Raw genomic sequence first — 22447 nt, forward strand, 5'->3', positions numbered from 1 at the left:
CTCTCCCAGGCTGTAATTCTCTGGACTCGGTTTTCGGCACGCGTTTGGTTTCGCTAATCGATCGAATTGCAGTGCCAGCGACAGACCAGATTGATCAAAGCTCAAGCAATAACGTCAGTTCACCTCGGCAGATTATTCGCGCACAGGAGGACCGTTGCCTGAATCGTTCACCGTTCAACCGTTTTGTAGCGATCGTCATAACACCGCTCAGCGCCTTGTTGCTTTTCTTGTGGTACCACTCTGGAACGACAAGTCACCAAACACGTCTTACCATTTGCCTGGACCTTGCTGTCCTTGCAGTAGCACTTACGACTCAGGAGGTTAACAACTTTGATTGGGTGGTCGCTGCGCTAGTCATGGCGATCTTCGACGTGTTTCAGCGCGCTATGGATGCAGGCGATAATGCAGGCGGCGATGATGCGGACGCTAGTGTTGCCAGCGAATCGCAGCATACAATACAGGGACCGTCGGCTGTTGAAACTCTCCTGGGGCAGACTCTGGCCAAATCGAATACAACCTTGGATTCAACCCATTCGACCACACGGCCTAGAGCAAAGGCCCCCGCATCTATTCTGGGGGCGGTAGACTGCAAGAACCAGGAGATCGTGCGACTCCAACACTCCCTCACTGAACTGAAAACCGCCCACCAAGCTAGGGAACTTCAGCTACGCGCGACAAAGGGTGAACTTGATAATGCACGACACGCGCTCAGCGAGAAATTTGTAGAATACTCCAGGTTACGCGATGAGATAAAATCCGTCAGGAAAACGATGGCAAGGGAACATCAATCTATCATCTACCGAAAAGACATCGAATTATTTGCCCTACGCAAAGGGAACGAACAGAAAGAAAGGAACATTGCGGAGCGCGATACGAGACTCGAAATCGTAGCACGTGAACAAAGGGCCACGCTGCAGGCAAAGGACACGCAACTCAGGATGCTATACGAAAGACTTGCAATTATGGAACGCCAAGCAGATCCAAAGTTCGGCAACGACATGAAATTCGAAGACAGCTCCTCCGATGGCGACCATGCGCTCGAGGTTCGACTCTTACGTGTGAGGAAGGGCAGGAAGTCTCCAACCGCAGAAGACGAGAAGGATATGATCATCGCGAAACTACAAGAAGATCTTGCTGCTGCTAGCAAGACCGCCGAGAAAATCGTCGACCAGCAGGCTGAGCTGCAACGAGCGTGGGATATGGCCAAAAAGATTCAGGCTGCCCTCAACGAGGAACGAGGAAACCATGCGCAGACCAAGACCCAACTGCAGACAGCAGCAACAGAGACAGAAGACGATGCACATGCAAGTGCTCAAGCCGATTCTTCGGGCCGATTACCAACAATCGAGGAGCACGATCAGAACGAACTGGAGTCCATGTTCGACACCGCGCAGCAAGACAATCTTCGACTTTACACAGAAGTAGAGTCGCTTGACAAGAGGCTTCGCGATGCCAACGCGAGGATGTTTGCGGCTGAGAAAGACGCCGAAACCTTGAAAGAGCAAGTCCGACTCGAGCAAGCGATCAACCAAGATATGGAGGCAGCCCGACCGAGCATGGTGCACCGCGTGCACTTTCAGCGCATGGAGGGCCAACTCAAGGATTGCCAGAGCGCACTCGCGGCAAAGGAAAAAGAGATTGGAGCATTGAAATTCACAGCCGCTGAAAAGGACCAGGAACTCAAGGACCAACAAATCGAACTCGATGCAGCAGCCAAGTTTCATACCCAGGATCAAGACGAAATAGAGCAGCTCAAACTTTCCCTTTCCGAGATACGTATTGCGAACGAGAAGCTTATGCGTGACCATGAAAGATTGGCTTCGCATCGGGCCCGCCATCGGGTCATATCTGCCGAACACATATCTGCGCGATCTAGCGGTGCGACGCTCATTCCCTTCGATTCGACTTCGCCAACTAATTCATCAGATTCTGCCCCTGTTGAAGCGCATCAGGAGCCGGTGCCAGTGATTCCAGCTTTCGTCGAGAAAGAGCGACAGAACAGCATTCAACAAACTCCAGAGCAATGTCTCCGGAAGCAGACCCCTACACCTCGAGAGCAGCCAAGTATGATATCAAATGATACTCCTCCAGCAGAGCTGAGAGCACCTTCTGCATTGAAGGTCTCTAAGCGAAAAAGTATGGGCCTTATGGACCTGATGAAGCGAATGGTGAAGAAGGAGAAAGACACCGACGTGCAAGAGCAACCCAACAAGCTCGTAAGCGAAGAGAAAGAGCGAGAACGACAGAGGCACGTAACCGCGGACAAGAATAGGAACGCTATGTTACGACCAAAAACTGCAGCCTCCGAACTTGCCTCCACAACACCCCTCCTATCTAATAAGCAGCCTGACGTTGAGATGCGGAGGCCAACAACATCTGCGCTGCCGAAGAACGTGAAGCCGGATATGACGAGGAGGATTACGTCACGGTACTATGCGACGCAATCCACAGACAATATTTTGGCAGACAACATTTTGAGGCCGCAAACTCCGGCTGGGGATTTGAAGGCAGTGGTCAAAGATGAGTCAGAGAGGCCGTCGAGTCGGGCTGGTCGGGGTACTTCGTAAGTTTGAAGTCACACTCAGTGTCCCTCTCGAGAGGATGTCAAAAGTGGTATATCTAACATGTACACAGAACCAAACTGAAGCGCAGATCGCTCTTTTAAACAGAAAATACTGGTTTGGTTGGGCGCAAGGCGTATCGGAGTGTTAAGTTTCGCATTTGAAAATCAGCGTATGTTTCTGACGCGTATATTTGGTGTCGTGACGATCTTGCAGTATGTAACGAAAGACATGCATATTTATGTAGTCACGAAGTATTCTTTCCTAGACTATCTCTCTACAAGAATCATAACACTGAGGCTCCACTCTTCCCCCGCTATGCCTCGGGCTAACATCCAGCGAGCCAGCGAATAGCTTGTATATTTAACTTCAGCAAATCCACGGCACATACAACAACTAGCGCAACATCTCGCATTACCAAATGGAACCCTCGACTCTCCTCGCCGCCGATTCCGCTATCCCCCTTTGGGACGATGAGCCCATAGAAGGTGCATTTCAATTCGACGATGCGCTAAACAAGCCCGAGAACGCAGTGGTCGCCAGCGTCGAACGGCCATGGCTCTTCGGATACAAGCCTACCTCATCATCATCCAGTACCAGCAGCCAGCCCCGCGCAATCCTCATCCTTGGCGGCGGTGGCTACATAGAGCTGATGGCGGGCCGCGAAGGCGTTGCCGTCGCGCGCTGGCTTACTTCCCTTGGCTTCCACGCCTACGTCCTAGTCCACAGGTTCCCCAATGCAAAGATCTCGCCGCAAGCCCCGCTCGACGACGCCCGGCGCGCACTACGCTTGATCGCCGAGAAAGGCTTCAAAACAAGCATCTGCGGCTTGTCATCTGGCGGGCATCTCGCTGCGTCTCTGCTCTCGCATTACCCGACCATCTGGACAGAAAAAGACGCACGACCGCTTCCGGAGCTGGAGTTTGCCATCGTGGGGTATGCGCCGATTAGCACAAATGCCAAAGGGCGGACTGTGGTGGAGAATAAACAGGCGCTCGAACCGCCGGAGAAACAGGCATTCTATGATGCTGTGCAGCCGGATGTGCAGTTGGTGGATGCCATGCCGCCGATGTTCATTGTCTATGCAGGGAATGATCCTGTGGTGCCGGTTGCTAATGCATGGAGACTTGCGGAGGGGGTGATGCGGAAAGGGGCGAAGGTTGAGTTGCATATTTTCGGGGATGCGCCGCATGGGTTTGCATTGGATACCAAGGGTTTACCAGTGACTGAATGGCCGGGGATGTGTGAGAAGTGGTTAGTACAATTGGGAGTTTTGGGAAGTATATGAGATGGAGTTATTTTGGCCAATACTTGGGACTTGGTACTTAATTCTTTTATAGCTTTTTGCTTATCTAAAAACATTCCTGATCGATTCAGATGAATGGACAGTATAGTACTCAGCAAGGAGGAGGCTATGGCAATCGGGGTCATGACAGCGTTGGCGTTGTGCATTTATCCCCCTCCCAAGCTCCTTCCGGCTTCTATCCAGTACCAATATTCATTTCCTAGCGCAATCTTTGTTATGTGTCGCTCCACCTTCGACTTTGTGCCGGAGAAAATGACTTCAGATAAACACTATGAACAAATCATCCATGCTTGTCTCTTGTTTCGCTTACAAAAGAGGTCGAACCAGCTTATATACCAAACGTCACTTGCAGTATCAAGAAAAACTACTCGTGAATCTGTTCTCTAGTTATACCACATCAGCTCTTGCTCATGAATATTTCGAGTCGACTCGTTTCATCGTCTCTACACATTCTGGTTATCACTGTAGCCTTTTAGCTCAGGGAATGTAGATACATCAGCGATCCGATTACACAGACCCTACCGTGGTTGGCTAAAGCATCACCAAACATTCACGTCACGTCAACCCCTAGTATAGACGACAGTATTGCCAGTGAGGCCAACGTGTGTCCAGTGATTTGATCTAAATCAGACCTATCGGTGCCGGAGTGTTCGGTTTGATTGGAGCTCGAAACTCTGTGCTGGACACCTCGTATCGGAGAGAAACATTCAACCCGATATATTTCCTACTAAATCATCATTCTTGCTTTAAGATGTAGCATAACCCGTTTTTGCGGATGGTTTCGCCGCTTCCAGCGTGAAAGGGCGGCGATATAGCGAAATCTTCAATAGGAAGAGGAAGAGATCTTTGTCTGACGAACGCGGTTCTAGAAAACGCGGAATGAGAGCAAGTTTTAGATAGATCCTGAGGAGTACTTCTTAATGTTGGCTGCCGGGCTTGGGAAGGAAAGATTCGGTAGGGATGTTATGTATTTAGAAGGTAGCTCGTTGGAGGTAGAAGACAAAGCATCCGGAGACATCCCAATATTAACATATCAGACAGAGCGCTGCTCGTATGTCGTATAATCCGAAGAAGAAGAGTGTTGGAGAAAGATGGCCAGAAATAATGGCATGAGGCGTTGACTGAAGAGCGTCCGTTGAAGGACTCTGAGAGAATGACTGTCGATGACGTCATTACAAAAGTCCAGGCGTTAACATTTGTCCCATCTCTTACACTTCTCAATATCGCCTGTAAACGTGAGCACAACGGGGTAGAATATTCAGGTATTAATTGAGTTTGATCTGACCTCCTGACTGCAACGCTATCTCTAGCTGCGATGTCGCAATCGTTTATCGTGCCTCCAGACCTTGCCATTACGTGACCTTAGAACATCAATGAACAAATTGTTAAAAGCCTAGACAGATTTCTCTAATATTTACCCAGAATTTATGATATACGGTAATAGCTATTACCTCAAATGAACACCCGATATCTCTTGTTGTTGTCGAGAAAATCCAGGTTTTGTGACTTTGTGATGATATTTCGAAAGCTTAGCATTAAATTTGAACCTTTCGAAGGCTGTAAGCACTAATGATGTGCCAACTATTGATTGGTTCGTCGTTGACCGCTAAGTCATGTTATGGCAAGGTAATTCTGAAAGCGCCCATATGCAGGATGCAGGATGAGTCAGCTTGACCAGCATTACGAAAAATCTCGCGTCCTGGTCGAAGATAACGCGTTTCTTGCTCAACAACATCGACGACAGAGACTCTCTCAGGACGTGAGAAGTCACTATGGCCGACATCTCGAAAAACAACAATGGCCCGCGGGTCGAAGAAACGACACCACTATTAGCTCGTGAAACAGCGACAGAAAGAGATGGGAAGCGCGGCAAACCAGTGGTTGTGTTCCTCATGCTATGCGCTTTCTTGGTCTCCTTGACATTTGGTATTACGCAAGTACCAATGCTCTACGTCTTCCGCAAAATGGTTTGCGAGGCCTATTATGAAGATCACATGCCAGACCCTGAGGCCGGGGACATCTGCGCAAATCACGAAGTTGAAGCAGGTACCGCGCGAGCTATCGCCCTCATGGCGGTTTCCACAACCGTCTTTGGTCTTCTTAATTTGATAGTAACGGGATGGACCATCAAGCGGCTCGGAGTGAAGCGCGCTTTGATCGTTCAAATCTTTTGGCCTGCCGTCCGCCTCACGATTCAGAATATTGGAATCGTCAAAGGCAGTAATGCTGGCGTCCTGATCATGCAATCGTCACAAATTATCACCATCGTTGGTGGACCAAACGGTTATGTGCTTTGTTTGAATTCGTTCGTTGCAGACGTTGTTAGGCACGAGGAACGTACTGGCTCTCTTGGCCGCCTCCAAGGATGCATGTATTTCGGAGCCGCCATTGGGTTTTTGGTCGGAGGTCTCGTTGGTGATGCATATGGAATTGCTGCTCCGTTCCGTATAACCCTGGTTCTATTCCTATTGTGCTGCGTGTACGTCGCAGTGTCGCTTCCTACGACTACTCCACCACAAAGACAAGAAGACGCGCTGTCCAGCCAGGCCCCAGGCATTGTGCGATTCTTCGGCCCCTTACGGATCTTTGCTCCACAAAAATGGACGCTGGCTGATGGCCGTACAAGCACTCAATTCGGGGCATTGACTCTTGGCGTTGGTGTATACCTCGGCATTCTAGCTACAGGCTATATTCCTACGCTGCTACAACTTTATGCAGCCTACGAGTTGGATTTTGGCACAAAGGCTAATGGATACCTCATCTTTATCTACTCCTCACTCAGAGGCGCTTTTCTCTCGCTTGTGTTCCCACGCATCATTGCCGCTGGACGAAAATGGTTGCAGCCAGACGACCAAGCGGTGCAAAGAGAATCGCAGGAAGAGCAACCGTTGATGCACGATATTCCAACTTCCCCAAACGAGATTGGACCCATTGATTCAATGGAAAATGACGTCGAGCCGATCAATCCTCCGCAGGAGCAGGAAGACCAAACCTTTGCATTCGACCTACTTTATACCCGCATCTCTCTTCTTCTCGATGGCGTGCTCACACTTCTTGCAGTCTTCATTTCTCGCGGTTGGCAGCTCTATCTTCTTGCTTTTCTTCTTCCCTTTTCAGGTGGCACAGGCGCAGCATCCAAAGGCTCGATACTACAGATGCTCCCCAGTGGCGATCGGGTGGATGCGTTAGGTGGCATCACGTTGGTCGAAAACATGGCGAGACTCTCGACTACAGCAGTCTTCGGTCTCGTCTTCGCTGCGCTTGCGGAAGTTGGGAAGAGTCGATATGTGTTTGTGTGCAATGCCGCTGTTGCGTTGCTTGGATTTGGAGTTTTACTCTTCTCGCGTTTCCCACCGCAAGGAAGCAGACGAGTATAGAGCTTTGTGGATTGAGTGACACTGCTACCGTCACCTACCTTGCGGCTCAACGGCCCGCAGACCATTAGGCAGTTATCCCTGCTCGAGGGGTATACCCTAAATTGCATGCACCCCGCTCTCGGCGGAGGGCATTTATCCGCCTCCATACTGTATTCAGTCATTCGGCCGCCAACGTCTATCACGACAATAAGTGGAGGTGCGGAAATTTGGTCGGTCAAAACTTTATAATAGTCCATCAAAAGTACCGACCCGGTATGATTATTCAGGTGGTACGGTGTACCGGGTAATACCCTTGACAAGAATTATATATGATGCATACCCCAAGCAATACCCTCATCCATGTTTCTGAATGAATGCTTCTACCTACTGATTGTTTCGCCGACTGAATCAACGAGATGAAGCCAACCCATATTCTGGCGAGGCTCGCCTTCGCATTGTTACCTCTCCAGACTGCGGCTCGAGCGTTGGGCGGCAAGCCAAGCGACTTTATCTTGCCAGAGAAGCGTGCACCTCTTCAGGACATTGTGCGGGCGTTTCCCTATAGCATTGAACGATGTCTGACATCAGATACAGGTAACATGGGATGAGCACTCTCTTTTCGTGCATGGCGAACGTATCATCTTCTGGGGCGGCGAGTTCCATCCATTCCGGTATATGCGCTCCATCTATATTTTCGATTGTCTGTACGAGTTCTCCGCCCAGCATCACACTAACTTGATATAAGTCTCCCTGTACCAAGCCTGTGGTTAGATATCTTCCAGAAGATCAAAGCCATGGGATACAACGGCGCGTCCTTCTACTCCGCTTGGGTTCTGCATGAACCAAAGCCTGGACATTTCCAAGCAGAGGGAGTGTTTGATTGGGAACCTTACTTCGAGGCCGCGAAGAAAGCTGGTGTCTACCTAGTCGCTGTAAAGATTCTCAATGCCACTAAGTAACTAGGCTAATGCTTCTAGCGTCCTGGTCCTTACATCAACGCAGAGGTATCGGGTGGTGGCTTTCCTGGTTGGCTGCAACGAATTTCGGGAAATCTACGCACACCAGACGAGGACTTTCAACAAGCATCGAAACACTACATCGAATCGATCACACCGATCATTGCTAAAGCACAGATTACAAATGGCGGACCCGTCATACTTTTCCAACCCGAAAATGAGTACTCTGCGGGCTTGAACAATGTGACGTTTCCCGACGCCGATTACATGAATAATCTTATGAAGCAGTTCAGGGACCTCGGAATTGTGGTGCCTCTGATCAATAATGTTGCTTGGCCTAGCGGGATAAATGCGCCTGGGACCGAAGCTCCCGTCGACATATACGGACATGATTCATATCCGCTGGGTATGAATTGCACTGACCCAACGTTTTGGACTGACGATGCACTCCCTACGGACTGGAGAAAGACACATCTAGAGCAGAGTCCCAGCACTCCTTATATGCTTGTGGAGTACCAGGGAGGCGCATACCAGCCTTGGGGTGGTGATGGGTTCGAGAAGTGTTCTGAGTTCATCAATCATGAGTTTGAGCGCGTCTTCTACAAGAACAATGTTGCGGCCGGAGCCACTATCTTTAATGTCTACATGGTATGAGAAGCCACCGCTATATTTGTATAGTCTGCTGATTGTGGTAGACTTTCGGTGGTACAAATTGGGGCAATCTGGGTCACGCTGGAGGGTACACATCCTACGACTATGGTGCTGCTATCACCGAAGAACGCCTAGTATCTCGCGAGAAGTACAGCGAGGCAAAACTGATCGCAAACTTTGTTCATGCCTCCCCGGCTTTGGCGTCCGCAGTGCCGGGATACAACACCACTGGCATCTACACTAACACCTCTCTCATTACAGTAACACCGGTGCTGGGAGAGAAGACCAAATTCTACGTAACTCGTCACACTAGGTATAACACTTTCGACTCGACGACGTATAAACTCAGATTGCAAACAAGCGTTGGCAACATCACCATCCCGCAGCTCGGTGGATCGCTTTCGATGAATGGTCGCGATACCAAGATCCATGTGACCGACTACGATGTTGGAGGTTTCAACCTTCTCTACTCTACTGCCGAGATCTTCACGTGGAAACAATATGGTATGCGCCGTGTTCTCGTGGTGCATGGAGGTCCAAATGAGGTTCATGAATTAGCTGTTTCTAAGACCAGCGAAGCGACGTCTGTTGAGGGGTCTGGAGTGAAATTCTCGAACCGCAACGGTCACACCATCTTGAATTGGCAATCGGCTCCAAGCCGCCGAGTCGTGCGTATTGGGAAAGATCTGTACATCGTTATCCTGGATCGCAACTCAGCATACAACTACTGGACAGTCAGTACCTTGTCAGGAGAAAGTTACACGCACGATGCTACCCCATCCTCAGATCTGATTGTCAGTGCTGGATATCTCATTCGTAGTGCTTCAATTTCTGAGAGCAAAATACATCTCATAGGAGATATTAATGCAACTACCACCATCGAGATTGTTGGAGGGGCACATGAAAATATCGTCGGACTCACGTTCAATGGCGAAGACTTGCACGCGACACACGATCGTAACGGCTTCCTTAAGGGTACCGTCGCTTTCTCAGCTCCTGAGATCAGAGCACCAGACGTGAAGTCGCTTTCGTGGAAATACATCGATGCACTTCCGGAGTTGCAATCTTCCTACGACGACTCTGCCTGGACCGACGCCGACCATACGGAGACAAACAACACATACTGGCCTCTCACAACCCCGACTGTCCTCTGGGGTGCAGAGTATGGCTATAACACTGGCTCCTTGATACTGCGCGGCCATTTCGTGGCCACTGGGACCGAAGATGTGATCCACCTCAATGTCTCAGGCGGTTCAGCGTTCGCATTCTCTGCCTGGATCAATCAAACATTCATTGGTTCTTGGTCTGGTAACAGTGAGGCTGCAATTGCGAACGAGACACTATCAGCACCCACACTGACACGCGGGGATGACTACGTCTTGACGGTTTTGATGGATCACATGGGCCATAACGGCAATGTAAGTACCTATGATATGAGTTCAGTAATAGCGAGTCTAATTGAAGTAACAGTGGTTTGTTGGCTTCAATGAACAGAAAACGCCTCGTGGCATCATCGGCTATGATTTTCCTGGCCACACAATCTCCTCGTCTAATAGCACTCGTACGAACGACGGCATTAGATGGAAGATCTCCGGTAATCTGGGCGGTGAAGACTACCATGGTGGTGTACGAGGGCCTCTTAATGAAGGTGCCCTGTATCCCGAACGCAACGGCTTCCACCTACCCGCTGCACCCACTTCCTCGTGGGATGACAGCGCTGGGCCAACGACCGCGCTCTCCAAACCTGGTGTAGCGTTTTACACCACATCATTCAAGCTCGATTTGCCCACGGGCTGGGATATTCCCCTATCATTCATTTTCCACGGTGATGCGTTTAACGGAAAGGGCAAAGGTTGGCGTGCGCAGCTCTGGGTCAATGGATATCAATTTGGCAAGTTCCTAAACGGGGTTGGACCGCAGAGGAGGTTTCCTGTGCCCGAGGGTATCTTTGACTACAGCGGGGACAATCAAATATCAGTCAGTATCTGGGCATTGGAAGCGGGTGGTGCAACTCCGGAAGGCTTCGAGCTGGTGGTTGGTACACCGGTCAAGACTGGATATGGGGAAGTGGCCATGGCACCTATGTCCAGTTGGGAGGAGAGGCAGGGTGCCTATTGAACACGCATCTTATATCATGGGACACTGAGTCAGAGGGCTGATGGATAGAACAAAAGTACCGTAAGTCTTTCAACTACCGGAGAGCTCGTGAACGAAAGACGTACAATCCGCCAATTCGATGAAAGAGTATGCGGTAATATACTAGAAGACCTGGTACACACGATGCCCAGATACATATTTCTCAATCCATTGTTTCGAGACAAAACCTGATGCTCTAGGTATGTACGAGAGGCCGTGTCACAGATGCCATATCTGCGATATTTAGCAAGCAACTATGCAACTCCTCCGATATATGGCTCCCTTGGAGCTATTCGTGATCTTGGTTGCGACATGAGATTATGCGTCTGTTCATATCCGCAAGGTGTCAGACAGCCATATCCCATTGTCAGCATGAAGAGTTGTTTTTGACAAAGATAAGAAAATTTTGCGATCGCCCAGACGCTTGGCAACTAGCCAAGAAGTCAACAAATACTATGGCGAAGGCATGTATGGAGAGGTGGTTTCGGAGACGCGTCACCACGTGTCTAGGCGATTGCAGTGTGGGGAAGCTTATCGCGTTTCTCAGCATCGCTCGCAGTCACTCATCTAACAGTGATAATAGCTTTTTGGGAGTGCCGAGCTAAGCTTTCTTCTCTGGGCTTTTGTGACGACATATGCCACTTTAATGGCATCATCGCGTATATAGGGTCCAGACTCAGGATGAGAACGGTTTGGGCATATTGACCAATAACCCAATACCGGTGGGTAGATATAACTATGGCATCTCTCCTGCATCCCTGTACCCATCGTATCCCGCATCAGATTGTCCACCATGGTGCTCTTTGAAAACCCAAAGGCCGCTCCGAGCAACGCATCGCCCACGGCGAGCTATAACAACCATGAGGACTTTCAGCGTATCGACCCTGACACCGGCGTCAAGCGAGGCCTTAAAACACGGCATCTTTCCATGATGGCTCTTGCAGGAATTATCGGCCCTGGCATCTTGGTCGGAACTGGAGGCGCGTTGTCCAACGGCGGTCCTGCTGCTCTGCTTATCGGCTTTGGGATAATCGGTATCATCGCTTTCAGCATTACACAATCTTTGGGGGAGATGACTACCTTGTACCCAACCGGCGGCGCATTCACTACACTCTCTGTTAGATTCGTCGATAAAGCATTTGGATTCGCAGTCGGATGGCAGTATTGGTTGGTTTGGGCATGTGTATTGGCCAATGAATACAACGTCATATCATCGCTCATGGTTTTCTGGAGCGACAGGGTACCTTCCTGGGGCTACTTTTTGATCTTTTGGTTCACATTCGCCGGTTTCCAGATGATTGGTGTTGAGTCATTTGGCGAAGCAGAGTTTTGGCTTGCATTGGTCAAGATCGCAGGACTCTGCGCCTACTTCGTCTTCTCCATCGTTTACGCTTCGGGTGGCCTCATTGGCCAACAGGAAGCGATTGGCTTTCGATACTGGCATGATCCAGGCGCATTGACGAACGGCTTTCGCGGCGTTGCACAGGTGTTTGTATTTGCCTCAACGTTCTATGCCGGTGTCGAAGCAGTTGCTGTTGCGGCAACCGAGACGAGAAACCCAAGCGTGGCCGTTCCCCTGGCTATCCGACAAGTCATCTGGCGTATCCTCTTCGTATACATGGGCGTGGCATTCTTCTTCGGCCTCACATGTCCAGCTGATGCGGACGATTTGATCAACGGGTCGAGTCGTGCACTGAAAAGTCCTATGACGATCGCTATCCAGAACGCAGGATGGGAAGGCGGAGTTCACTTGATTAACGCTTTCATCTTCGTCACCGTTCTCTCAGCAGCAAATAGCTCCATATACATTGGATCTCGGACACTTCTCTTCATGGCTCAGGAAGGAATGGCACCTCGTTTTCTGGGCAAAACCAACGGCCGCGGTGTGCCCGTGCCTGCCATGCTCTTCACGAACCTTTTCGGTTGTCTCTCTCTGATGAACCTAAGCACTGGTGGCGGAACGGCATACGGATACATCATTAACTTAAGCGGTGTGTCAACCTTCCTTGTCTGGGCCGCAATCTCCTTCACACACATCCGATTTCGACAAGCCTGGAGTGCTCAAGGACGATCTCCCAACGAGCTTCCCTTCAAATCCTTCCTCTACCCATGGAATGCGTATTTTGGAGTTTCTGCCAATGTGTTCCTTGCTTTCGTGCAAGGATGGACGACTTTTAGTCCATTCGACGCTGGAACATTTGTGGACGCGTATGTTCTCCTTCCACTATTCGTCATCATGTTTGTAGGGTATAAGTTCTGGTTCAAGACACGATGGTGGAGGAGCCCCGAGATTGATCTGGATGCCGGAATGAGGGAAGACTTGGACACCAAGGATGAACTTGCACAAGGCGAACCGCAGGTGAAGCAGAGTTTCGGGAAGAGACTGTTGAGGCATTTCTAGGCTAAATCATATTTTACCTGGCACTGTGCTTTGGGATCGCCAGATTGAGACTCCAGATTCAATGTACTGAATTGTGAAGTCTCACTTGCCTATGAGTGAAACTTGAAACCCCACTCCAAACCTGTTGTTTACAGAAGTTCTGATGTGAATAACCATTTTGGACACTAGAGGTTGATTTCAGGATGAACTCGTACATAGCAGCTGCTGTTTCATTGGCTAGCGTTCACTCTGGTCCGTGCACGGAACGTCCCATCGGGCATGAGACCTCGTCTAACCACAAATCTTTACATCAACGCAATGTACACCATCATCAGTTATCCGTTTGTCTTATTTTCTGCTCGGCCCGGATCTTGTTGCTGTGTGCTGTCGTTGCAACTGTCTGATGATGCCACAACTGTCTCCTGTTATCGCAACTGCACCTGCCATCACAACCCAAGGACGCAAACGTCAAAGGCAGTTCAGTCCCAAAACCCGCAATGGCTGCAAGACTTGCAAGTATGTACAGGGTTTGCAGTCTTCAACCCTACACCCATCATTCGATAGACTGCCAAACCTAAATACAATCTAGTTCATGATTCTGACTATGACAGAATACGCAGGACAAAATGCGACGAGGAGAAGCCATACTGTAATCGTTGCACATCCACAGGCCGCATATGCGATGGCTACGACTCAACCTGGACCACATCAACTTTCAAAGCAACCCAAAGCCGAAGCCGAGATCACGCATCTCCAAGCTCTGAGCTCGTTCGCACTCGCATACCGGTGTTGTTGGCTCCATCTCTCCAGCTGGACAGTGTACAAGAACGTGAAAGTTTCGAGTTTTTCATCACACATGCAATGCCATCGCTCCGTGGGGTTCTCAGCTCCCCGTTCTGGCAACGGGAGATTCTCCAGGCTGCTCATCAACACCCATCGATTCAGTACGGTATCATTGCTTTAGGTGCTATGCACAGACGGTATCAACAAGGCTCTACTTCGCATATTGAAAAGGGGGCCTTGGATAAGCATTTGCACTTCGCCTTGCAGCACTCTAACCGAGCGATTCAGGGATTGGTTAAGAATCAAGGACCACGTGGTGATACTGTCGTGGCGGATAAGCGGACACTGATGACGTGTTGTATACTGTTCAACAGCATGGCCTGTCTCCAGGGTCACCAACGGGAGGCGCTACAACATCTCCGGAGCGGATTGCGTATGCTGAAAGAGGCGGATGAAGCTGAAGCTGCGAGAGACGAGCCCCACCCGATTGATATCGAGTCATTGCGATCTATATTCGTCGGCCTTGACATGCAAGCTCGCAGCATAATGAGCCAGTCAGATTTTCTCCACTGGGAGCCTCCGCCTGCAACGAAAGACATGCCCGCCCTTCCCAGGGCCGAATTGAGTGACTCTTCGCTACTCGCAATGCTGCAGTACCTTGAGTCTCTTCAGAACCACGTCCTCAACTTCTTACAGGGGACGAATGAACGTCTGCCAAAAGAAAAACATCTAGTTCTGCTCGGATATCAGGACTTGATGGAGCGCTTCAAAATAGGCTCCATCGCTCTTGACAGGCTGTGCAATAACACCTCTTCCACTCAAGCCGCCTTTGCACAACCCTTGTCCTCACTCCGCCTCCTACACTGCCAGATCGAATACCTCATCCGCTCGCCAAGAGGCGATCTGATAGAAGAGTTGGGTTTCATGCACGAGTCGAACAACATGCCTTTCGATCTCCCGGCGCACTTCACCAAAATGATGGCTCTCATCACTCATCTGCTCCCAGATCCTTCGGATCTCACGCCTGTGTTCACGACAGCTGTGGGTCCCTTGGCGGCGTTGTGGCTCGTCGCAACGTCTGCGCCATCTACGTGCATCGCGTTGCGCAGACGAGCCGTTGCACTCATGCTGAGCTACCCCAGGAGAGAAGGGTACTGGGATGGTCTGGTGGCCGGCCAAATCGCACGGGAAGTGCTGAGGCTTGAGCAGGAAAGTACGCGTGCGGAGCTGGGGCTGCCATATATGGAAGATGTCGATTTGGTTGTGCCGGACCATTTGAGGATCGTGGTCGTTGCTTTGTCGTATTCGAAGGACGATGATAGGAAGGCGAAGGTTGAGTTTCGCAATGCGAGAGCTATGATGGCTGGGGAGCCGGGCACGGTTCAGCAGCTGAGCTGGTAGCGATGGCTACTTCATGCGTCCAACCCGTTTTTGACAGGAGTGTCGAAGTGATACGGGCCAATCGGTCGCGTAGATTCAAGAACCAGTGCCCAACTACCCCTCGCTAGATTCACATTTCCTCAAACACAAAGTGTAACAATCCCATTACCCAACTACACACATACATATCTCCCATCTCTACCCAGCCTTGCACCCAAAACCTCACATCAACCCCCGCCCCACGACGCCCTCCAAGCTCTTCTCGCAATCCCCGCAATACCCCCTAACCCACTCGCCGACATGTCCATCCGCCTTCTTCCCCTCCTCAAGCAACGCGCCAACGCGCCCACACTTCTTGGTCTCGTCTCGCAGCCAGTTCTCATACTCTGCTTCCACGACCTCTTTCTCGATGCGGTTCACGACACGCAGCGCGACGAGCAGATCGTGGCGGTGGGTGCCGAGGTTCTGGCGCGTGCGATGGAGACGGCGTGTTGCGTGGGAGGAGGAAGACGGGTGGGCAGAAGGGTTGTGGAGGAGTGTTGTGAAAGTTTGGTGGCTGTGAGTAGGGGTTAGATTATACATGCTTGCATGCATACGTTTGTGAGGTGTGAGGTGTGAGGTGGGGAGGGACGTACCATTTATTGTGCTCCAGCGGGATGGATAGCTCGATTCCCGTTGTTGCGTTCGGCGTAAGGAAGGATTCTTCTATGTCGCGGAGGTAGACGGAGCGCGTTAGACTTGTGCCTGGGCCGACGCCGAGGCGCGACATGTATTTCGCGGCGTTGCGCTCGTTCCACCACGCCCAGCTGTCCTTCGATGTGAGGAAGAAGTTTGCTCCCCCGCTGGCGAGCAGGAGGATGATGAGTAGCTTGTGTGCTGAGATGATGTTGCCCAGGCCGGCGATCATGGCGAGTATCCAGCTCATGACTGTGGACAGGATGCTGATGACGATGTTGCCGATGTATTGCAGGATGAAGGACGTGGTGGTTTGGGGTCTTAGTTTGAATTTCCGCGGACGGTTAGGCGGCGGTATGTCTTGCGTGGTGAGCTGCACGGCTTGTGTTTGTATACCGATTTGTCCGAAGACGTTTGTGACTTTCCCCGTGCTCTTGTTGTGCCCGAGTCGCGCGACCTGGTCGTTGACGACATCGACGAGATCCTGGGCTTCGAGCTCCATGTCCTGCAGGCCCTGTCGTTCTATGAGTTTCTTCACGAACCGGGGGTTTTGCTTCCAGTCAACTTTGATGTGGATGGCCAGTTTGCACCTTGCCTTGGAGACATGCGTGATGACGATCTTGCTGAGGAGCACGAATCGCTCGTGGCCGGGCAGGTACCATGGCGTCTTCCTGTCTGATACGACATAGCAAAGGTGGTCGTTTAGGACCTCGATGATCTGGTAGTCATTGATGATGACGGCTCCGTTTTTGGCGGGCTGTGCAACCTCATATTCAAAATCTCTGCGTTGGTGGTTTTGGTCTGCGGCTACCCATGGTCCCTGCACTACGCGCGACGCCCATCGTTCTCGGTATAGCAGCTGGAATACTGCGCTCTTGTCGCCGAAGAGGATGTGGAAGAGTGCTTTTGCGCTGATTTCGTATTCTTTCTCCACGGCGACTTGTGTCATTCCCGTTGGAGCAAATACAACAGGCTGTGCCGGCAACTTGAACTTGGTAGCTGATCTCAAGAGGTTAGCATTGGGCGGCCCGAATAAGTTGCCATCGATTCGGAGACTGGTCTTGATGTTCTTTCCGCCGTAGCTTCCATCCACAGGCGTGTCGGGAGAGACTTCCTCCCAGCCCTCTTCGCCCGCTGTATACTGGGTATCGTCGGATTCCATCTTAATCAATTTCTTCACCACGTCGTTCAGAGTAAATTCTTCCAGCGTGGCATTCTGAACAAGAAAGTTGAGACGTCGTTGTAGCAGCTTTAGAGGTTCGAGGAAAGTCTTGATTGTGACTCTGGTAGCTCCATCGCTTCTCGAGCCAGACTTGAAATGGAGGAAGAGGAAGTCACAATCCTTTCCAGGTGCAGCAGTCACCTCATCGATAGACTCCATATTGAGGTCCGTGACAAGGACAAGGCCCAGGTGATTGCTGTAGAAGTAGATTCTCTTCACCGTGACGTATACACGGCCAGGGAATTCCTGCTGCTCGGTTGGATTCCAGACGGCGCGGAAGACCAATACAACTCTTTCTGAACGCGGTACAGTAGGGAACAGAATGCGGAACTGCGCATCTTGCATGCGTAGAGCAAGTGGATAATAGCTAGGAAAGTCTTCTGTGGGTGCAGGCAGTCTCTGGCTCTGCAATGGGATGGGACCGCTCAAGCTTATCGTCTTTCGATGAGCGGCGACATGTGGGACGGTACTCTCAGAAGCAGTAGACGGTGCTTCCTTCTCTGCCTTTTCGTCGAAAGGTTCAACAGCTGATGGGCGTTCTATCGGGGTAGGAGGGCCAGAATGACTGCGGTCATGGCTTGTGGGTTCTTCTGCACCTCCTAAATGGTTGACATATCCCCAGTTTACTGATCCCCACAGATTGGCCATGAGTCCGCCAGGCATGTTGCCAGAGCGACCAATACCGAGGCCATGCTCTCCACTGACGGCCACAGCGGCTTTACTAAGGTTTGTTGGTGCAGGTGGATTTGCAAGAGTTGATGGGGCGAGGCTAGTATATGGAAGGGTCTGTCCCAACACAAGTTTTGTATCGGGAAGCCCATGTGCAGGAGCTGAGATCTGTCCGACCTGTACAATGTTATGGCTGGCAGAAGCGAGACTTGCGGATATGAGACTAGCTATGCCGCCGGCAGCGGAGGAAGGATTGCTTGCGCTTAGCTGGGGCACGACTGTAGACTTCCTTGTCAGGTCAAGTTTCTCCATAATCCTGGTAGTGTGATCTCGTCGACCACCATCACCCTCTCTGTCGACTGTAGTGTTTCGTCGAGGGACGTCTACACTACCTCGCACGGCCAAGCTGTCACCCCCATGAACGGCGAGCGAGGCCTCTGCACGGTCGGGGTGGCCAACGTCGTCGCTAGGGTTAGTGATATGGCCTTCGGATGTCTTGGCAGCAAATTCGGGGGCGACGGGAGGACTGATTGAAAAAGCAGCATCATTTGAATCCTGGGCGCTGATATCCCTAGTTGTGTTCTCCAAGGCCTTGCGTTTCGCCACCTCGAACGAAGCGATCCATTCCGTGATGTCGTTTTGGGTCTCGGCTTGAAGAGAGATGGTGGTGTCTTTCGTCTTGACTTCGAAGCAGAAGCGTCGTTCTTCGCTGACAGCTGGACGGATGCCGCAGAGTAGCACGCCAATTTTCTCGGATTCTTCGACGGCGCCAGACCGGGTGCCTTGTGTAAGCCAGCCAAAGATTCCGTTCTTAACGAAAAACCACCTCCTGACCCAGTAGGTTCGAGCGGGCTTCCCCGTGATTGTGCGCTGGAAAAGCCAACCTTGCTTCTCGGCCTTCTCGTTGGCAGGGTCCGGCGGTGCAGGGGCTGGGGCGTTCGCTGAAGAAGGCTGTGTGCCCAGATAGGGGACAGTCGAGGCTGCATACGAGTCCAGGTCGCGTGATGGGCGTGCGCTCACCTCTGCAGCACCCTCGATCTGCTGCCTCGCCAAGTGCAGCTCCCTCTTGAAGACGCGCTCGCCATTCTCCATCTCCTTGCTCCACCCCCGCACGCGTTCTACATCAGCCGTCCCCTGCGCCAAGCCCTTGTTCGAGGCCTCCCCTGCAGCCTTCATATCGCGCCATTGCTCGCTAATGACCTTGACCAGCAGCTTGTCCAGGGTCAAGCGCACCTGAGGCGCCAGCATGCAGAAGTTCATGCTCGCCGTCAGATAGGCCCGCCGCGCCTCGTGCAGCTGGAAGGCGTCTTCTCTGAGCGACGACGGCTCTTTCGTCTTGACCTGGCCTGCATAGCGCGAGATGGCGCCATCGAACAATCGTTGTGACTCGAGCAGGTTCTTGCGCGCTTCCTTGAGTATGCGCAGGTCCGTCTGCAGGAACGCTCTCAGGGGCTCGCAGACGGTCGCCTCTGCTCGCTTGGTGCTGCGCAGAGTGCTGTTCCAAAATTCGCGTGCTCCCTCCCCGAAGCGCTTTAGCGCCAAGACGGTGTAATCATGGTCGAGGACGGCCTCGGACAGCTGCAGCGGCGGATGCGATGTCTGGATGTATGCGTCGACGAGCGTCTGCAGCGTGTTGACTTCGGCGGCGAGCTTCGACGTGGCGCGGATGTACGAGTCGAGCCAGCGCTCTATGAGGTCGATCTGGTCGCCAAAGTGCACGGCGGTCGCGCGGAACGTGGGCGAGTCGAGGGCGGCTTCCTTGATCACGACGGGACTGTATGCGCTGGTGAGTCTCGGACGGCGTGTACGGGGCTTGTGTCGACATACATCAGCGTCAGTGGCTTCGATACGGGCTCCAGGACGGGCTGTTGCGCCGTCTCCTCGGCCATGCTGCCGTTCGCTCAAACTGCAAATGGCTATGGATGGTCTAGCAAAGGGGGTATCTATAACAAAGGCCAAAGAGAAGCAGACATTAAGATTAAGACTGAGACTATCAACACATGGCGGGAGACACGACTTGCGGTGCTTTCGGTGGTCCGCCGGTGGGTCGACGTCAGGGAGGCCAGGGTCCACTTTAGCGTGCCTGGCTGCCGAAATTTTTGTGGAAGCCAGACCTGCCTATCAATCACTCTCACCCACGACTCCAACAAACATGGCCAGGACCAAAGAGAAGAACGGCGCCAAGCGCGAATTGAACGACGAGTCTGCGCACTCCAAAACACACGACAAACGACCCGCCAAGAAGGCAAAGCTGCTCGATAACACAGACGATGAGGGCTCGGATGGAGATGCGGGCGGCGTGACATTGAAGGTCAACGAGGAGTTTGCGCGTCGATTCGAACACAACAACAAGCGCGCAGAGCAGCATAGGCGTATGTAGACCGCTAATCGCCCTCGATGAGCGTAGCTAACCCTTCACAGTGGAGGAGAAGTACGGCAAAGGCAAGGCACCCCAAAATGGCGACGACGACTCGGAAGATTCCGAGGAAGGCGTGGAGGAGGACGACGCGGCCGAGCTGCTCGACGAGGCTCTCGACGACGAAGTCACTGCTACCCTGCAAGCCCTGCGCTCCAAGGACCCCCGCATCTACAACAAAGACGTCAAGTTCTACCGCGACCCCGCCGAGGATGAGGGCCAAGCAGAGGGCACGGAGAAGAACGAGTCGATGACGCTGAGGCAATACCACACCAAGAACCTACTGGAGGGCAAGATTCCCGGCGAGGACGAAGAGGATGCGCCGCCCCAGACGTACGCGCAGGAGCAGGAGGAGGTCAGACGAAACCTGGTCAAGGAGATGCACGCCGCTGCCGACGAGGAGGACGACGACTTCCTGGTCGCCAAACCAAAACCTGCTGCGAGCAAGAAGGACCGCGTCAAGATCACCGTCGAAGACGTTGAGAAGGCCGAACACGACCCTGAGACGTTCCTCTCCAATTTCATGGCCTCGCGCGCCTGGGTTCCAAGTGGAGCTTCCCGCTTCCAACCGCTGCAGTCCGACGACGAGGAAGAGGAGGCTGCCGCTGACGAGTGGGAGAACTCATACAATCTGTATTTCGAGAACACAGCTGGCGCTAACGAGAAGATCACCACCTACGCCCGTGACGTCGTAGCCACCACCACTGTCCGTCGCGATGACGTAAACGGTCGTCGCAAGGCCCGCGATGCTGCTAGAGCCAAGCGAGAAGCAGAGCGACAGGAAAAAGAAGCAGGCTTGGCGCGTCTGCGTAAGCTCAAGATCGACGACATGGAGCAAAAAGTCCAGCAGATACGCAAGATCGGCGGCTTGAGCGGCAGGGACTTCCAGATAGACGAGTGGAAGGAAGTGTTGGAGGGGGACTGGTCAGACGAGCGATGGGACGCTGAGATGCAGAAGCGCTTCGGTGACGCATACTACGACGAGGGCGACGCCGCGGCAGAAAGCGAGGACGAGAAGATCAAGAACAAGAAGAAGCCCAAGAAGCCCAAGTTTGACGACGACATCGACATCAAGGATCTTGTTCCAGATTTCAAGGACGACGACGACGAAGAAGAAGAGGAGGAAGAAGAAGAAAAAAAGGAGCCCGCATTTACACTTTCATCAGACAACGAAGACGCTGCAGACGATCAAGAAGACGAGGCCGATGCCCCAGCCGCTAAATCCACCAAGAAACGCAAGCAAGAGCGCGCCGAAGCCAAATCCTCCGCCCGCCGCGATCGCCGCCTCATCGAGAACCTCGTCGACTCCACCCTCGAGTACGAAGCCTCGCTCGCCGCGAAAGCAAAAGCCCCCGCCAGGTTCCGCTACCGCGAAACATCACCCACGACTTTTGGCCTCACGGCTCGCGACATCTTACTTGCGGATGACAAGCAGCTGAACGACTTTGCCGGCTTGAAGAAATTGGCCGCGTTTAGAGATCCAGAGAAGAAGAAGAAGGACAAGAAACACTTGAGCAAGAAGGCGAGGCTGAGGCAGTGGAGACAGGATACGTTTGGCGATGCGGATGGGCCCAAGGGCGGCTTTGAGAACTTGCTTGGCGAGGAGGTTGCGCAGAGTGGGAAGGGTGAGGAGAATGTCGTCGAGGGGGATAAGAAGAAGAAGAAGAGGAGTCGTAAGAGGAAGGCTGGTGCTGTGGAGGCGTGAGTGCGTGTTGAGAGTGTTTATATCGTTACATCACGATTGAACTTTCTTCCTCGTGGTTAGTTGGATGGCCTAAAAGATTTGTAACATGCGTGTCGTTTCGCTTGAGAGATGCATCGGATGATGAATGTCAAGTCGCGGATGTTTACCTTTGTCGTGGGGCTCTTGCTGCTTGTATGGGTACTGAGGTCGTCTCTGCGGAGTCGTGATCGTGCCTTCCACGGATGGCATGCTTGCTGTCACTTTTACTCTAC

General features: G+C 52.0%; 8 protein-coding genes across 8 annotated transcripts; 7 read left to right on the forward strand and 1 right to left on the reverse strand.

The window, feature by feature from the left end:
- The first annotated feature begins 341 nt into the window (after nucleotides 1-341).
- On the forward strand, nucleotides 342-2865 carry P153DRAFT_340952 (uncharacterized protein). The gene is made up of 2 exons (XM_033665899.1): nucleotides 342-2563; nucleotides 2635-2865. Exons 1-2 carry the CDS (start codon nucleotides 357-359, stop codon nucleotides 2663-2665), a joined length of 2238 nt encoding a protein of 745 aa, XP_033523149.1. The 5' UTR covers nucleotides 342-356; the 3' UTR covers nucleotides 2666-2865.
- Nucleotides 2866-2978: 113 nt separating this feature from the next.
- P153DRAFT_340954 (endo-1,4-beta-xylanase B) lies at nucleotides 2979-4021 on the forward strand. The gene has a single exon (XM_033665900.1). The coding sequence runs from the start codon at nucleotides 2983-2985 to the stop codon at nucleotides 3847-3849; it is 867 nt and encodes a 288-aa protein (XP_033523150.1). The 5' UTR covers nucleotides 2979-2982; the 3' UTR covers nucleotides 3850-4021.
- Nucleotides 4022-5589: 1568 nt separating this feature from the next.
- Nucleotides 5590-7567, forward strand: P153DRAFT_367112 (MFS general substrate transporter). The gene has a single exon (XM_033668190.1). It carries the CDS (start codon nucleotides 5640-5642, stop codon nucleotides 7242-7244), a length of 1605 nt encoding a protein of 534 aa, XP_033523151.1. The 5' UTR covers nucleotides 5590-5639; the 3' UTR covers nucleotides 7245-7567.
- A 72-nt stretch (nucleotides 7568-7639) lies between these two features.
- Nucleotides 7640-11007, forward strand: P153DRAFT_340959 (glycoside hydrolase family 35 protein; the record flags this gene model as incomplete). The annotated part of the gene is made up of 6 exons (XM_033665901.1): nucleotides 7640-7768; nucleotides 7818-7894; nucleotides 7969-8155; nucleotides 8201-8827; nucleotides 8875-10248; nucleotides 10301-11007. The coding sequence occupies 6 exons, from the start codon at nucleotides 7640-7642 to the stop codon at nucleotides 10946-10948; spliced, it is 3042 nt and encodes a 1013-aa protein (XP_033523152.1). The 3' UTR covers nucleotides 10949-11007.
- Nucleotides 11008-11537: 530 nt separating this feature from the next.
- On the forward strand, nucleotides 11538-13500 carry P153DRAFT_367113 (amino acid permease-like protein). Its single transcript, XM_033668191.1, has one exon. It carries the CDS (start codon nucleotides 11760-11762, stop codon nucleotides 13365-13367), a length of 1608 nt encoding a protein of 535 aa, XP_033523153.1. The 5' UTR covers nucleotides 11538-11759; the 3' UTR covers nucleotides 13368-13500.
- A 252-nt stretch (nucleotides 13501-13752) lies between these two features.
- P153DRAFT_291832 (uncharacterized protein) lies at nucleotides 13753-15530 on the forward strand (the record flags this gene model as incomplete). Its single annotated transcript, XM_033663789.1, has 2 exons — nucleotides 13753-13862; nucleotides 13958-15530. The coding sequence occupies 2 exons, from the start codon at nucleotides 13753-13755 to the stop codon at nucleotides 15528-15530; spliced, it is 1683 nt and encodes a 560-aa protein (XP_033523154.1).
- A 201-nt stretch (nucleotides 15531-15731) lies between these two features.
- Nucleotides 15732-20087, reverse strand: P153DRAFT_340969 (uncharacterized protein; the record flags this gene model as incomplete). Its single annotated transcript, XM_033665902.1, has 3 exons — nucleotides 19903-20087; nucleotides 16145-19849; nucleotides 15732-16065 (listed from the first exon to the last, which is right to left on the reverse strand). The coding sequence occupies exons 1-3, from the start codon at nucleotides 19962-19964 to the stop codon at nucleotides 15732-15734; spliced, it is 4101 nt and encodes a 1366-aa protein (XP_033523155.1). The 5' UTR covers nucleotides 19965-20087.
- Nucleotides 20088-20227: 140 nt separating this feature from the next.
- Nucleotides 20228-22196, forward strand: P153DRAFT_385974 (Krr1-domain-containing protein; the record flags this gene model as incomplete). Its single annotated transcript, XM_033670478.1, has 2 exons — nucleotides 20228-20447; nucleotides 20497-22196. The coding sequence occupies 2 exons, from the start codon at nucleotides 20228-20230 to the stop codon at nucleotides 22194-22196; spliced, it is 1920 nt and encodes a 639-aa protein (XP_033523156.1).
- Between the last annotated feature and the right edge of the window lie 251 nt (nucleotides 22197-22447).

This window comes from Dothidotthia symphoricarpi, assembly GCF_010015815.1.
Source record: "Dothidotthia symphoricarpi CBS 119687 unplaced genomic scaffold P153scaffold_11, whole genome shotgun sequence".
In the NCBI taxonomy this organism is placed as follows: domain Eukaryota; kingdom Fungi; phylum Ascomycota; class Dothideomycetes; order Pleosporales; family Dothidotthiaceae; genus Dothidotthia; species Dothidotthia symphoricarpi.